The 14,295-nt window shown below is 32.1% G+C and overlaps 1 protein-coding gene across 1 annotated transcript in view; it reads right to left on the bottom strand.

The window, feature by feature from the left end:
• LOC118742651 (protein spinster) overlaps positions 1–13,411 on the bottom strand; it is a 79,411-nt gene extending 66,000 nt beyond the window's left edge. Inside the window, exon 1 of the mRNA XM_036474877.1 lies at positions 12,631–13,411. Within this exon, the coding sequence (XP_036330770.1) occupies positions 12,631–12,910 (280 nt within the window). The 5' untranslated portion in view covers positions 12,911–13,411. The remainder of the gene's footprint in view (positions 1–12,630) is intronic.
• Between the last annotated feature and the right edge of the window lie 884 nt (positions 13,412–14,295).

Here is a 14,295-nt window from a genome sequence, read left to right on the forward strand (position 1 = left end):
ATGTATAGGAGAACATATTTACTAAAATACTTCCGGATTACCAATTTCTTTAATCTGGCAGCATTTTGTGCATGTGTTAACCAAGCCATTCTGTATGTGAAATTAATGCCACATTTTGTGAAATTTCACCAAGTAAATGCAATTTGTTTGTTCAAGACTCGTAGCAATGACATGCACAAAAAAAAAAAAAATTCTAAATATTTTTGTTTTTTCTCTAAGCCGAGTTTTTACGTTTACTTGAATAATTTATTTTGTCCGCATTCAATCGACTAATTAAACGCATTTTTTAATCGTTTTAATGTTGGAGCAATTAGTAATTCGATGTTTTTTTTTTTTGATTCGTCCACATATTTGTTTGTCAGCAATCAGCAAAATCAAAACAAAAAAATTCTATAAGTAAGCGTCCCGCCGCCAACTCATGTTTTATGCCGAAAAATTAATGCCAATCGATGCAAATGCGAATTTATGCGCGTCTGGAAAAGTTTGTTTTTGTGCTTGTCTTTTATCCATTCATGTCCTCGTCAACGATATGCAAATAAATATTTTTTCGAACTCTACGTTGTTTCCCCTTTAATTTTTTGTGCGAAGCCATTGCGCCATTGGCATTTTCCTTGACTTTTATTTACGAATTACAGCTGGAAATTACCAAAAGATTTCCGAGTAGCTGCGTACTAAAGTAAATTTGCATATTTTCTTGTAGTAAATATTTAGTATTGGCGAATTATTAATGCCGTGCATATGTATAAAGCTTTTGTTTACAAAAATTCAAAAAAAAACATCCTTAAACTTTTAATTAGTTAAGGCGTTTTTGCAGCTGTGTGCGATTTATTTTAAAGATTTTTAAATCAAGCAGCTGCATGTTTTCTAATTGGCTGTTTATTCTACATTATTGAATAACATAATAACATTGAGTTGGTAATATGTAGTACCTAATGGCTTTGAGTTGTGTTGCTTATATTTGTGTTAAATTTCCATTTCCAAGCATTGCACATTGCAACTAAAAGTTTCGAAAGAAATTTCATTGCTAACGGTCTCCCGCATTTTATGTTATAAAAAAATCCATGCTTATATTAAAGAAAAGTGCAAAAATCCGCCACAAAAAAAAAATCTCAAAAGTTAATGGGATTTTTTAGCCGTTTGAAGCTTGCACTTCATTAGACTAAAATTGTATACGCTATAAGACTGCATACCCAAATGTGTTCTTAAGATTCAGATTTAAAATTTGAAATTTTCTTGAATTTTGAAGTTTTTTATAAAGTTTGAAACTGTGATTTTTATGGTTTTAGTTAAAGCTTGGACAATATTTTTTTAGAAAAATACAAAAAAAATTTAACTCGGAAAACATTATGAATAATTAAAAATAATCAACACGTGGTCATTTGTTTGAGTCACAGTATTTTTACTTTTAAAGCAAAAGAAATATAAAATAAAAGAACATTAAATTAAAAAAGAAAAAATGTTAATTAAAAAATATATAAATAAAAAATGTTAATTAAGAAATATATAAATAAAAAAAAATTATAAAAAAAGAAAATGTCTACATACTCCATCCATCCGAAAATCCGTATTTAGGGTCCGATTTGTTTCATAATTAAAACGTATATATTATTTAAAAGGACATAAATAGCTTCACAAAAAAATTTAGCCGTTCAGTGGTGGTGGTGCAGGAGTAGATTTTTTTATTAACCACTTATAAAAGCTTGTCTTTAAAAAGATTGTTTTTAAATTACTTGTTTCGTTTAATTTCTAGGAACTTATTTTCTTTTATATAAAAAAGAAAAAAAATTAATTTTATTTATTTCTTCTTTTTAATATTTTTGATTTTTTTTTTTGTTAACTTCATTGTCTTATAATTTTTATAAATCATTGTTTTAAAAGGAAAAATATATTTGTTTTATTTAAGTTCATTTTCATGACTTATTTTGTTTTTTCTTATTTTAATTATTATTTCTTCTTTTTTGGTTTTCAGGGCTTATTTTATTTTTTTCTTTATAGTTTTTATTTTCTTCTTTTTAGTCATTTTTCTTTTATTTTTTAAAGTTTAATTTTCTTTTAATTTGTAGATTTTGTTAAAAAGAGAAAAACATTTTGTAGTTTCATAAAATTTTTAGTAACCTATTTTAATTATTGCTTATTTTTTAATCTAGTTTTTTTTTGTGGTAATTCAATTTTCTTTTAATTTTTACAACTTACTGATTTAAGAAGAAAAAAAAATATTTTTCTTATTTCATTTATTTTTTGAATCTCATTTCATTTTATTTTTTAACTTTATTCTTTTAGCTCTTTTTTACTTGAATTTACTTTTAATATTAAGATTCTGTTTTAAAAATAAAATTAATTTTTTTAATTTCATATAGTTTTTAAATACTATTTTCTTCTTTATTGATTATATTGTTTTTCCCTTTCTAATTTAATTTTTTTAATACGAATTTTTGTTTAATTTCCAGTAATTTTTTCAAATATTTTTATTTATTTTTGCTTTATTTTTTTTAACATATTTGCATTTTTTTTTTAATTTTCTTTTATTTATAAGTTTATATTGTTTTAAAAAGCAATATATATATATTTCTTTAATTTAATTACATTTTTAAAAAACTTATTGAAGGAGAACAACATAACGCTAAGACCTCCTTTCAATTAGTCTTTCGAAAGACTGGTAAAGAGCTTTAAAGACAATTACCCCAATTGTCCTGTTAATTGCATCGCTGTAAAAACATCGATATACTTAACGATGATTTCCGATGTTCTATTTTTATTTAATTTCAACATAAATTTGAAGGAAAATTCAATAATTGTTAATCCCAACCACTGCACATACATACAGTCAGAGTGAAAAGTTAGCATACCGCTCGTTCTAATATAATATTCAAAATTATTTTCATGAAGAGGTTGTTTCACTACTTTTTATGCAAATACAGTTGATTCTAAAACCTAAGCCATATAAGTCAAAGTTTCACTCGTTATATAAAATTCACAATAATTCAAAAAAACTTTTTTTTCACTAAAAACTACCATTGATTTATTTTTTTTTTTTTTTTTTTTTTTGTGAAAAGTGTGGCACACTTTCTTTCATATAACGCATGATTAAAATCTATTTTTATAAGGAAGAAACTGGGCAACACCCTCCACGAAAAAAATTCTTAAAAATCAACGGTAATTTTTAGCGACTTAAATCTTGTACTTTATTATACTAAAATTGAATGGGCTAGAAAACTGCATACACATTTTTTTAAAGATTCTGAATAAAAAGCTTGAAATTTTGATGAACATTTTTGTGAATTTTATATAAAGTGTGAAACTTTGATTTATATGGTGAATGAACTATATTTTCATAAAAAAGAATATTATATTAGAACAAGGTGTATACTAACCTTTTACTCTGTCAAATACGTGTACATTTTTCGAGTAGAATTAAAGGAAAACCCTTACTAAAAAATACATAATCCAAAACACAAAAATAAACCTTTGCTTATGGTTTAATGAAATTTTTAGGTGTTGTCTGCAAAAAAAAAAAAGCTGAAAATAATTTAAGAAGTTGAAGCAAAGTGAGAATGCATGTACAATGAAATTTTAAATTTCAAATGTTTATTTATGAAAATATACTGCATACTCGAGAAGTTTCTAGAAATTGTGAATAAAAAGTTTAAAGTTTTGTCGAAATTTTTTTTGAGTTTTTGTGAACTTTATATAAATTGTGAAACTTTAATTTTCATGAAAATAATTTTGAACCAATAGCTATCGTACGCATTTATTGAATTACAATTATTTTGTTGTAATTAAAAGTACATACTTTGTATACATATCAACAAGATTTTCAGTTAAAGATAGAACCACGTGTGCAGTGAAAACAAAAAATTTTGCGCATTTAAATTCATTTGCAGGCAAAAAGTCGGAAGCCCAAAATTAATAGTTAAACAAATATGGGCGAAACAAAAAAAAAAGATATATATACACTTACGGTGTACTTATTTATGTACATGCATAAGTATAAATGTATATATAAAATCAATCGCTCTATTATAAAATTCCTACGAACTGCAGTGACGTGCTGTTGAAAATGCAGAATGCAAATGCCACAAATTTTTGGCAGCATACGCCGAGCAATTGATATATTCATTTTATTTTATTTTCTTTCTGCTTAATTTTTATTTTAATTTTCATGTGCTTTAGGCAGTGTTGCCGTTGAGCGACTAAAGAGGCAATTTGACCCTTTTTAAGCGGCAATACCCTTTGATCCAAGATTTTGAAAATTTTGATTTTTTGGCCCTTTTCCAAAATTATGTGCGACTTTTGCCCATTTTCCATGCTACTAAAAAATATTTCCTCCTATAAGTACGAAAAAATGCGTAACTTAAAACTTTTAAGGAAAATGCAACTATTCTCCTTGTTCAAAGCGTGTCCCGCTATTTTCTTTTTAAAATCAACAGATTTATTCTTTTACTAGTGAAGAAAAGCAAAAATAATATGATGAACCTTTTTTTTCGTCAATGACCCCCTTTTTGCGACTTTCTGAAAATTCTCAACGGCAACACTGGCTTTATGCATTTCTTACCGCTGAATGCTAAGTAGCTTCGTAGCATCACGCCACTTTTTAAATTTGCACATAAAGCTGTAGGTACGAGGGGCTGGCTACAATGTTTGCGTTGCAAAGTAGTATGTATCTACTATAGTAGTAGACAATAAAATATTTGCTTACAATATTAGCATGTTTTAGTGGTAAGCATGCACAGTGTTTGGATAGTGAAAATATTGTTTTTATAATTTTTTTTTTTTAGTGCTTGTACAGATAAAAATCGAAACTTAGTGCTGTTAGCCATTAGTGTTGTTTTTCGTTTCTAAAAATAGATGGATGGAATCTATTTAAAAATGTGAAATTTCCAAAGTGTGCATTTTTTCGATTGACACCACAGCTGCATATATGTAAATACATATGCATGTATGTACATATTTACTAAATTCGTAAACAAGTATTTATGTATTGGCGTAAGCAAACAATTCTTTTGGATCTCCAACAGATGCTTTTCGTGAAATAAGAAATTTATGCGGAAGAATTTTCTTTAGTGGAGGGCGTAGCGCATTTTCTTCCATATAAAAATAGATTTTAATCAAGCGTTATATGGAAAAAACGCGCAACACCCTGAATAAAATTTGGAAATTCTGAATAAAAATTTGGAAATGCGGAATAAAAATTTGGAAATTTTGATGAAATTGTTTAATTTTTTGTGAAACTAAAATTGAACGGGCATAAAACCGCATACTCGAAAGTTTTCTAGAAATTCTAAAAAAATTTTGTAATTTCATGAAATTTTTTTGAATTTTTGTGAACTTTATATAGAGTGTGAAATTTTGATTTATGTATATGGTTTATGCTAAAGAATGAACTATATTTTCATAAATAATTAATGAAAACAATTTTTCATGAAAATAATTGTGATTATTGTATTAGTGCAAGGCGTACACTTACATTTTACACCGACTGTATGTAGGGGTAAGTGGGCGGTGCCACGCCCATTTTCTAAAACTTTATGTTAGCGACTGGACAGAACAGAATCTCAAGACCTGGATGAGCTCAACAATTTTAGCCCGTATTGGACAGTATGCATTTCCAAATTCCGAAACAGGGTGGGCTAACTCATTTTCACATAAACCTTTTAGTAACCAAACTATATTTAAGTACATAAAGATATCCTAAAATTTTTATGGAATGTCAAGCTCTTACACCAACAGCGATAACTATAAGTAGGTGTATTTATACGAGCATCAGATAAATATTTTTTATTAGCATTGCTTATCATTGGTGCAGTGATTATATGTGTGTACCGAAAAAAAATCGCGGGTTTAAAGTATTTTTGCAAGGCAATGTGAAAAAATGGTTTTATGTTGTTGTTGTTGTAACAGCATACAAATTCCGCGAAGAGTTATTGGGGAGTGTGGCTGGAGCGACAGTCCTTGGCCATATAAAAATCTACATATAGATATATATATTTTTGTATCTATACACATATTTGGATTCTTTGTCAATAATACATATCGCACAACGTCTTCAAACGAGTCACAACTCAAAATAATACGTTCGTTAGAAAATGCGAGAAGCTCTTTCTTAGCACGTGCTAATCATATGGGGAAGGGCGACTTTACCTTAGGTTTTTTTTTTTAACAAATTATAACAAGAATTTGCTCCAGCTTTTGCTGAAAGGTAAATAAAAGCTCTGTGTACATTTTTAACGCATAATTTCAAAAATGCCGAATTTGGACTTGTGACTCTTTTGAAGACGGTGTGCTATATGTATATATGTATGTATATTTTCACGCATATTTACAATTTGCCTTGGTCTATATTTTTTGGCATACAACTGTAAGTACACGCCCACTTGACAATTTCACAATTATTAAGGCAAACTAAAGCATTAAAAGCGGAAAAATCAAACAAGGAAAAAGAGAGAAGTACAAATTATGAATGAAAAGATTTTTATACACTTAAACAACATGAACATAAATACTTACATACTAATCTATACTGTTTATATAGTTTTACTACAAACACAGTTGGATATACATATGCATGTACATACATACATATGTATTTTTGGCTAAAAATGTCACAAGGAGAAATCGCATGATTTAAATTTGATATACTTTCACATGGCATCCAAAGTGCGAAGCTATAAATTTGTGATTTCATGTGAAAAATCAATCATTATGTTTGTTTGTTGGATTAAAGATACCTAATTAAGTACTTTTTGTTTTTAAATCTGAAGCTTAGAAATTAGTCATAGAATTTGTTAAAAACATTTGCTGGCGATAAAAACAAGCAATATTTATAGTATATGTAATTTTTTCAATCATTGCATTTGTATTATTAAAGGTTGGTCAATAGTCCTCAACTCATGTCCCAACCCGATGTGATCAGAGCAAACAACTCCCTGGTTTTGGTTTGACAAGTGCTTCATTACCCTGTGGTTGCCAATGAAAAAGCTTGTAACAAATTTTTCTTAGTGGCGTGTAAGGTAAAGTAGTACTTCAGTTCTCCTTGTTGATATTTCTGACGGGTTATACTTAGTCTTTATATTATATTGAAGTTGCTTGCTTTGCTCGAGATTGCAAACCGATGAAGGCTCCTGAACCTATGGAGGCTTCTGGAGCTGTGAGCCTCTGTGTAGTCTCTTTCCTAGCGAGAATATCTGTCCTTTCATTGCCCGGAATTCCACTACGTACGGGAAATTGTATGTAAAGGTTAACCGTGGAAGGTAGCTGCCCACTTAGCTAAATCTTAGACCTTCTTCTCGGTATTTACACCAAGCGTGGATGAGCGTATTGTCCCTTGAGTTGAGTTTTGCTGTAAACAATAGACCCCTCTTCCTCAATAAGCAGAGGTAACAGATGTAAATCTAAAAGCAAAAATTGTGAAAAATATTCCGCACCGGGAAGGTGTCTGTTTGAAAAGAGGTGTGCTTTGATGCGAGCATCCATTGCACTTACATATAAATATGGATGATAAATTGTGTTGGAATGAAAGCTTTCTCTATCCGACCGGACATTTGTTACAACTTTTAAATTATACGTTTAAGGATTTGCTTTAATTGGTCAATATTATAGGTAATGTATGCATAAAAAAAAATTACGTCCATAATAGTACAACAAATGTCAGGAAATTTTTTAGTTGTAGCTTCCTTTTATTATAGTACTTTACAGTATACATACATATGTACGTTTATGGTGTAATTAACAACTATCATGTAATAATAAAATCCATTTACTTAAAAATCATCCGATTAAGTACAAAAGATCACAAGCAACTGCTAATGGCGCTGTTTAATGCGCCTTCCTAGGTATGACAATATAAAAGTTCGTACATTTGTATACATCCATATGTATGTTTGTATGTTTATTTATGCGCAAAACACTATATTTAATTTAATAAGCTTTTATTAAGGTGGTTTGTAATTTTCTTACCAACGCAAAAAAAAACTGTTTGTTATTAAAATAGTCGTCGTCTGTCTAGAAATGTACTTTTCTCTATCACCAGCTAACTGATTTCTAGAAATATGCAGATTTGGCTTGTTTTCAAAAAAGACAGGAGCGTCACTGATGCCATTAAACACTGTTAAATTCGAAATGGAAAGATATAGTACATATCGATGGCTGAGTGGAAGATGGACCTATAACAGCAGCCAGTTCAAAAATGCCCTATCCCAGAAAACTTTTCAAGAACGCTCTACATCAGAGCTTGATTGAAAACCGCCCTATTTCAGAATTTTATTGAAAAACAAACTATCTCAAAATTTGGTTGAATGACGCCCTTGCTCAGAATTCGGTTCAAAAACGCCATATCTCAAAGGAAAATACATTGAAAATAAGCTGAGATAGGGCGTTTTTCAATCGGCAGCTGAGATAGGGCATTCTTCAATCAAATTCTGAGATAGGGTGTTTTTCAATCAAATTCTGAAGTAGGGCATTCTTAAAAAGTGTTCTGAGATAGGGCGTTTTCGAACTGGTTGCTGAGATAGGCAGATCTTCCACTCAGCCATCGATATATAGTTTGAGTTTGCAAAACAAAGAAAAAATGTTTGTATTTATATTTTGATTTGTAAACTTAGTCAGCATATTGGTGTTCGTTTTTGGCTATTAAGGTTCCACTGAGTTTGCAAATCAGACGATGCTGCTGTTTATCATTATGAGGACGATGATATACATATAACTAAAAATACGTAATTATTCAATGTTGTGTGAATGTGAAAAACAAACATCGGTCGATGGGAGGCGCATTGCCAACACCCTACTATGTAAGTAAAATCGTATGTACTGACTAAGTATGTACGTATGAATATTGTACAATTGCCAACGTTTGTATACATCATCACATCACGCCACATTTCTGCCAAGCAAACAAAAAATATTTTGTTGGAGGAATACTAAAAACAAAAAACAAGTTTCTCTTTTTGGTTTTGTTGACCCACACAGCACTTGGAGAGTGTAATATATTTACAGTGGCGATGGCATGATTCACGCAAATTAAATGTATACATGTATCTGCAACCAACGTGGCCAATATGCAGATCAGAGGGAAAGACAGTCATTGATAAACAAAATACCTATATACATACATATGTACGTACATATGTAACTGGTATATGAATTTACCTATACATTAATGTAAATTAATATACTCATATTATAGTATATTTTACAGTATGCACTTGAAAATTGTTAAGCCTGTTAATATTACAGCACATTTTCTCTACCTCTACTATAAATTGTCAGCAGTATGGCCCCAAAATTCCAAACTTCAATGGAGCGTGCATTTTTTTTTAGTATTTATTGCTTATGAAGATAAGAAATCTTTTGAGCTACATGCAATGGGTGTAGCTTTAGCTCTCTTCCAGCTTAATGCGCTAAATTCAAGAAATATATTGTGCGTGTTATTATGTACATTATTTTGTTTATATGTTAGTCAGAAGAAATTCCTTGACTTAGTAGTCTTTTTTCTCTTTTCTCTTACTACACTAAGCGCATATGTGTATTAATTACTCATTGTCTTGACAAAAATTCAAACTAATCAGTTAATTGCAATTCAAATGTTCGTTAATATTATTTGCTATCGTTAAATTTTTAAATCACGTGCCTTTATTTAAACCAAATAATGTACTATTGAATGCTATTTGAGGAATAGAGGTTTTCGGGGTAAGAGATGCCTATACAATATCTCAATATATTTATATATTTATTAGGTATATACATATGTACATACATTTATGAAGGTCTCTACAATCAAACGTTACTAATAGCAATTCTTAAATATGTAAGAATGTACATTTACGCACGCATTATGCACATATGTATGTATGAAAATTCATAAAATTGCCTCTCGATATTTAAAATTAGTAGCAGCTGATAAAAAGTGTACTGGCTATAGATAACACACGAGATTTTCAATGTCACTGTAAACCTAGCACAAAAGCGATTGCCGAGTTATTTTATACTGGCGCACACTCATAAATACATATGTATGTACATACCTATTAACTAAATAGTGTTTAATTTTTGTTATGAAAGAGAGGGCTGATTGTTTGCATAGAAGTGTAAACAAAACATTCTTATTTTTAAAGCAAAAACTATGACGATAATGAAAATTGAAGTTGCTTGACGAAGACGTGTTGTTATGCGGGGTGTGAGGGATGTGTGTTGTCTTGCCGCCATTGGCTGTGCCGTAAGGGATGTCGCAATTAGGGTTTGCGACCGAGCAGCGCAACACGGGCCCGCGAAGTTGCGTGGTCTGTTGTGCTGTGTTTTTTTATACAAGGAGAAAGCATCGAAAGCCTGTACCAAGTAGTGTGGAACTTTAATCCGAACTAAAACTCCCTGTATGTCCGCTGTACCGTATCCCCCCGCCAGTCACAAGTTGCATCTACTTGGCACCAGCCTCAGTTAGTACTATTGTGTTGTGATGCTGTAGTGTTTGTGTTGAGCTGCTCAGGTGGACTCGGGTTAGCCGTGAAGGCTGCTCTGTTTGAGCAGCAGGGGCCACAAATGATGTGGTCACTGCCGATGGGTACGTAGTCCTGAGCAGACTCTGAGGTTATTCCACCCGTCGCAAGCATTGCACTTGACTGAGGTGGAGTTAAGGTGTAGTCGTCTCTGGCATACACAGCAGGTGTAGGTTTCTGGCCCTGGGTTTGACTCGATGCCAGCCCTGAGCAGAAGAATACGTAGCAAATGTAGCCCTATGGACGAACAACTTCTGAGATACTTCGCCGACCTAAACGGGGTTAGATCGCCGAAACAACAGCCCTTGGTCGGGCAGACGGGGAACAGACTTGGCTGAGCAGATAGACGATTCGACATTCTGCACAATGAACGACGACGCAATACACTGCACTTAGGATAGCGACTGGATGCCTTCAGATGTCAACAGAACACCATCTGCACGACGAGGCGAAAATGCAATAATATAAAGGTATGGTTATTGTGCTTGACACATGAAAGCAAAATATTGAAAAATATTGAAATCGGACTAAAATTACGGCCGCTTTTCATATCGACTGCCAGTTCGAAAACGCCCTATCTCAAAAGTATTCACGAACGCCCTATTTCAGAATTTTATTGAAAAACCCTCTATCTCAGAATTTGGTTGAAGAACGCCCTATTTCAGAATATGATTCAAAAATGCCCTATCTCACTTCAAAATATATTGAAAATGTTCTGATATAGGTCGTTTTCAAAACGAACTCTGAAATAGGCGTTCTTCAACCTAATTCTGAAATAGAACGTTTTCGAAACGTTTTTTGAGATAGGGCGTTTTCGAACCGGCTGACGAGATAGGTCGATCTTCCACTCAGCAGTCGATATAACGATAAATTTCACAAATCCTTGAAACTTAAATATTGCGAAATTTAAGGACGCCAATTTACTCAAAATTGATACACCCCGGCTTACCATGTAGCGGTAGCTTTCGGAAAGGTGAAAAATATATATTTAGTACTTGCGCCGGGTATTTAATGTTCGGCTCCGCCCGAACGTAGACTTTCTTACTGTTTTATTTTATTTGTATGTATGTTACCGCATAACTTTGGACCACGTTAATTGATTTCTATAATTCTTTTTTTTTAAAGGAAAGGTGTTACCCCACAGGTGTTCCCATAATAATTAGATTTAAATCCGATCATTGGATCATGAAGAAATTAACGATAATCTTAAATTTGTATGTATATGAGTGCTGAAGTCGCTTTTGTTTTTTGCTTAAAAATCATTGTTTTAATAAAAATATGTACATAGAGTAAAAACTAAACAATAAAATTCTATGGCGACATAACCTAAAAAACTTAAAATGCAAAATAAAGTAGTGGAAACAAAGTAGAAGGAAATGCACCACGTCATGCACTAAAAATATACCTACACATATTTTTACGTATTAATATTTATGAGCGCCTAGCATCTGCAGTTTATTATATGCATCCATAAATACATACAGAGTTGATGCATATATCCATATCATGGAGCGGAAACACATGATTTCGTTTCGTGAATACACAAAAAATTCGTGCATGTACATATGTCATATACATACATTATGTACTTTATCACGGAAGTAAGCGTAAAAATATGAACAAAAAATATAGCATAAGCAAGGAGAGATTTTGAAGAAGTACTTAAAATATCTTAAGCCATATCGAATGCGCCTTGGGCACAGATGTAAATGTACAAGCACTTGACATAGTGAACTCCCGTCGAAAAGCGGCAAAAGTAAAGTCATTTCGGATTGTTGCTGCTTTTACGCCAACGTGTCATAAGGCCAGCCGTGTTAACTGTTGTAGTCGATTCGGCTTTTACAAATCATTGCTGTTTATCATGTTTTCAAATTTATGAGCCTTTTCTCAAAAGATGAGTATATAATGGCTGGCTGGCTGGAAATGGAGACACGCAAATATTCATACAAGTGAGAGGCAATTTTGAAGATAGTTGAAAATATGGGTTACTGAAATTTAGTTCCTCGCTGCAGCATAGTTTAATGTAAGAGTATGCACGAACATGTACATATATGTAAACCGTCGATTGTCTTATTTAACTAAATTTGAATATGAATGTACTATGTTTAATCTATTGTATCTCATTCCAAGTTTAATTTTTACATACCTGCTATAGTAAAGCGATCCATATAGTTGATTAGATTCACAAAGCACAGCACCACCACCGTAAACCATTGTGTCTTTGTGATTCCGGTGGTTGGTCGTTGTACAACAGCGCTATCCGTGTCTGACGAAGGAGGCATTAATTGCTGCGATGAACAGGTGGCGGGTAGACTAGCCTCCACGGAATTGCTATCGGCTTCCACATCACCACTGGACCCTGAAAGTGCTGGATTGTCCATTCTTGTGGTTATTGGCATATAACGAGTAGACGATTGTGAAGACATTCACGTGGAATTTCTGCAAAAATTCCAAACACAGCCCCAATATTGAACCGCGCACACACGTACACCGCAGCAATTACAATTTATGCTGCTATAAAAGTATTTTTTATAAAATTATGTTATTGAATTCTGATTCAGCCCACTTCCTGCACTTTTTAGCGGTCTTTGCGAATTTGTATTGTACACACGTCCGTTTGACGTTCCGTTGCACGCACTGCTTTAGCTAGATTTTGCTTTGGATTGAGTTTCTTGTTAGTGGCCTTGATTTGTTATTGTATATTTCTCTGCCTTAAAATCGCGATTTATATTATTTAAGGTGCATTGGTTTATACGTCGCACAAACTTATATTTTACACAATATTATACTTTCTTCCAAAGAATTCCAAGTAAATTTAACAAAAATAAACTCCCGCAAATGGCTTTACCGCGATAGCTTTCTTTGTTAAAAATTTACAACCAAACGCGAGAAATGTGAGAAACAAACTGCCACTGTAAAATGAGTACACCAATTTTAGGAAAATCTGATTGGAACTGGGCGCAGAGTTGCATTTCATTCAGTGTTGCCGCGATCGTGAAAAAAATTGCCAAAATCGACAAAATATTTAGTAACCTTTTTAACGGGTTATAAAGCTCAGTTAGTCCACACTCAAGAAGAGCTTTAAAAAAGTAGATTTTTTGAGCGGGTTCTTCGCCATCCTTTTTTACTGGAAAACGAAAGCAAAGTAAACAAATCAAAGAAAACAACGAAAACCAAAATTAGGGTCAGCCACATTGAACACACAATTTAACTAAAATTATTCAATAAAACCTTTTACAACGTTTACGGACGTTTGAAAATGCGACGACCGCGGGTTAGGAGTTGCATGGAGCAACATTTCCTGGAACTTTATGCGGGATATGGATAACAGTCTTCCTAAATTAAAATTGAAAAACTGATTGAAACGGCAACTCTTATGACTATGAATTTTTTGAGAATTTTCCTTTTTGACTAGTTTAATCCATTGTGAGTTTAATCATGAACGAAAGACACAAGATCACGTCTTAAGCTGAAATTAGTCAAGAACGTAAACCTACCGGTACGTAAACCCGAGTCAGCTGACACGATCTGTCTTACCAAAGCGCCATGTAAATGAAAACTCAACACCGCAGAATTTTTCTGTAGTTGTAGCCCGTAGCGCAGAAATCTGCGGAATTTAGATTTTTCCGTGTCAGCTGATTTCTCCTTCTTTAGATGGTTGCCACTTCGTCAGTTTTGTAGATGGTAAAAAAGTTATAAGTTCCTATTCGAAATATGTTTAAAATATTTGAAATTTACTATTATATAAGGTTTTTGTTGAAAACTAAGTAGTTTATATTTAGTTACAATCTATTATAGCACGAAAAATTGT

The sequence above is a fragment of the Rhagoletis pomonella genome, unplaced genomic scaffold (genome assembly GCF_013731165.1).
Source record: "Rhagoletis pomonella isolate Grant_MI unplaced genomic scaffold, Rhpom_1.0 Rhpom_scaffold_00007, whole genome shotgun sequence".
Taxonomy (NCBI): Eukaryota; Metazoa; Arthropoda; class Insecta; order Diptera; family Tephritidae; genus Rhagoletis; species Rhagoletis pomonella.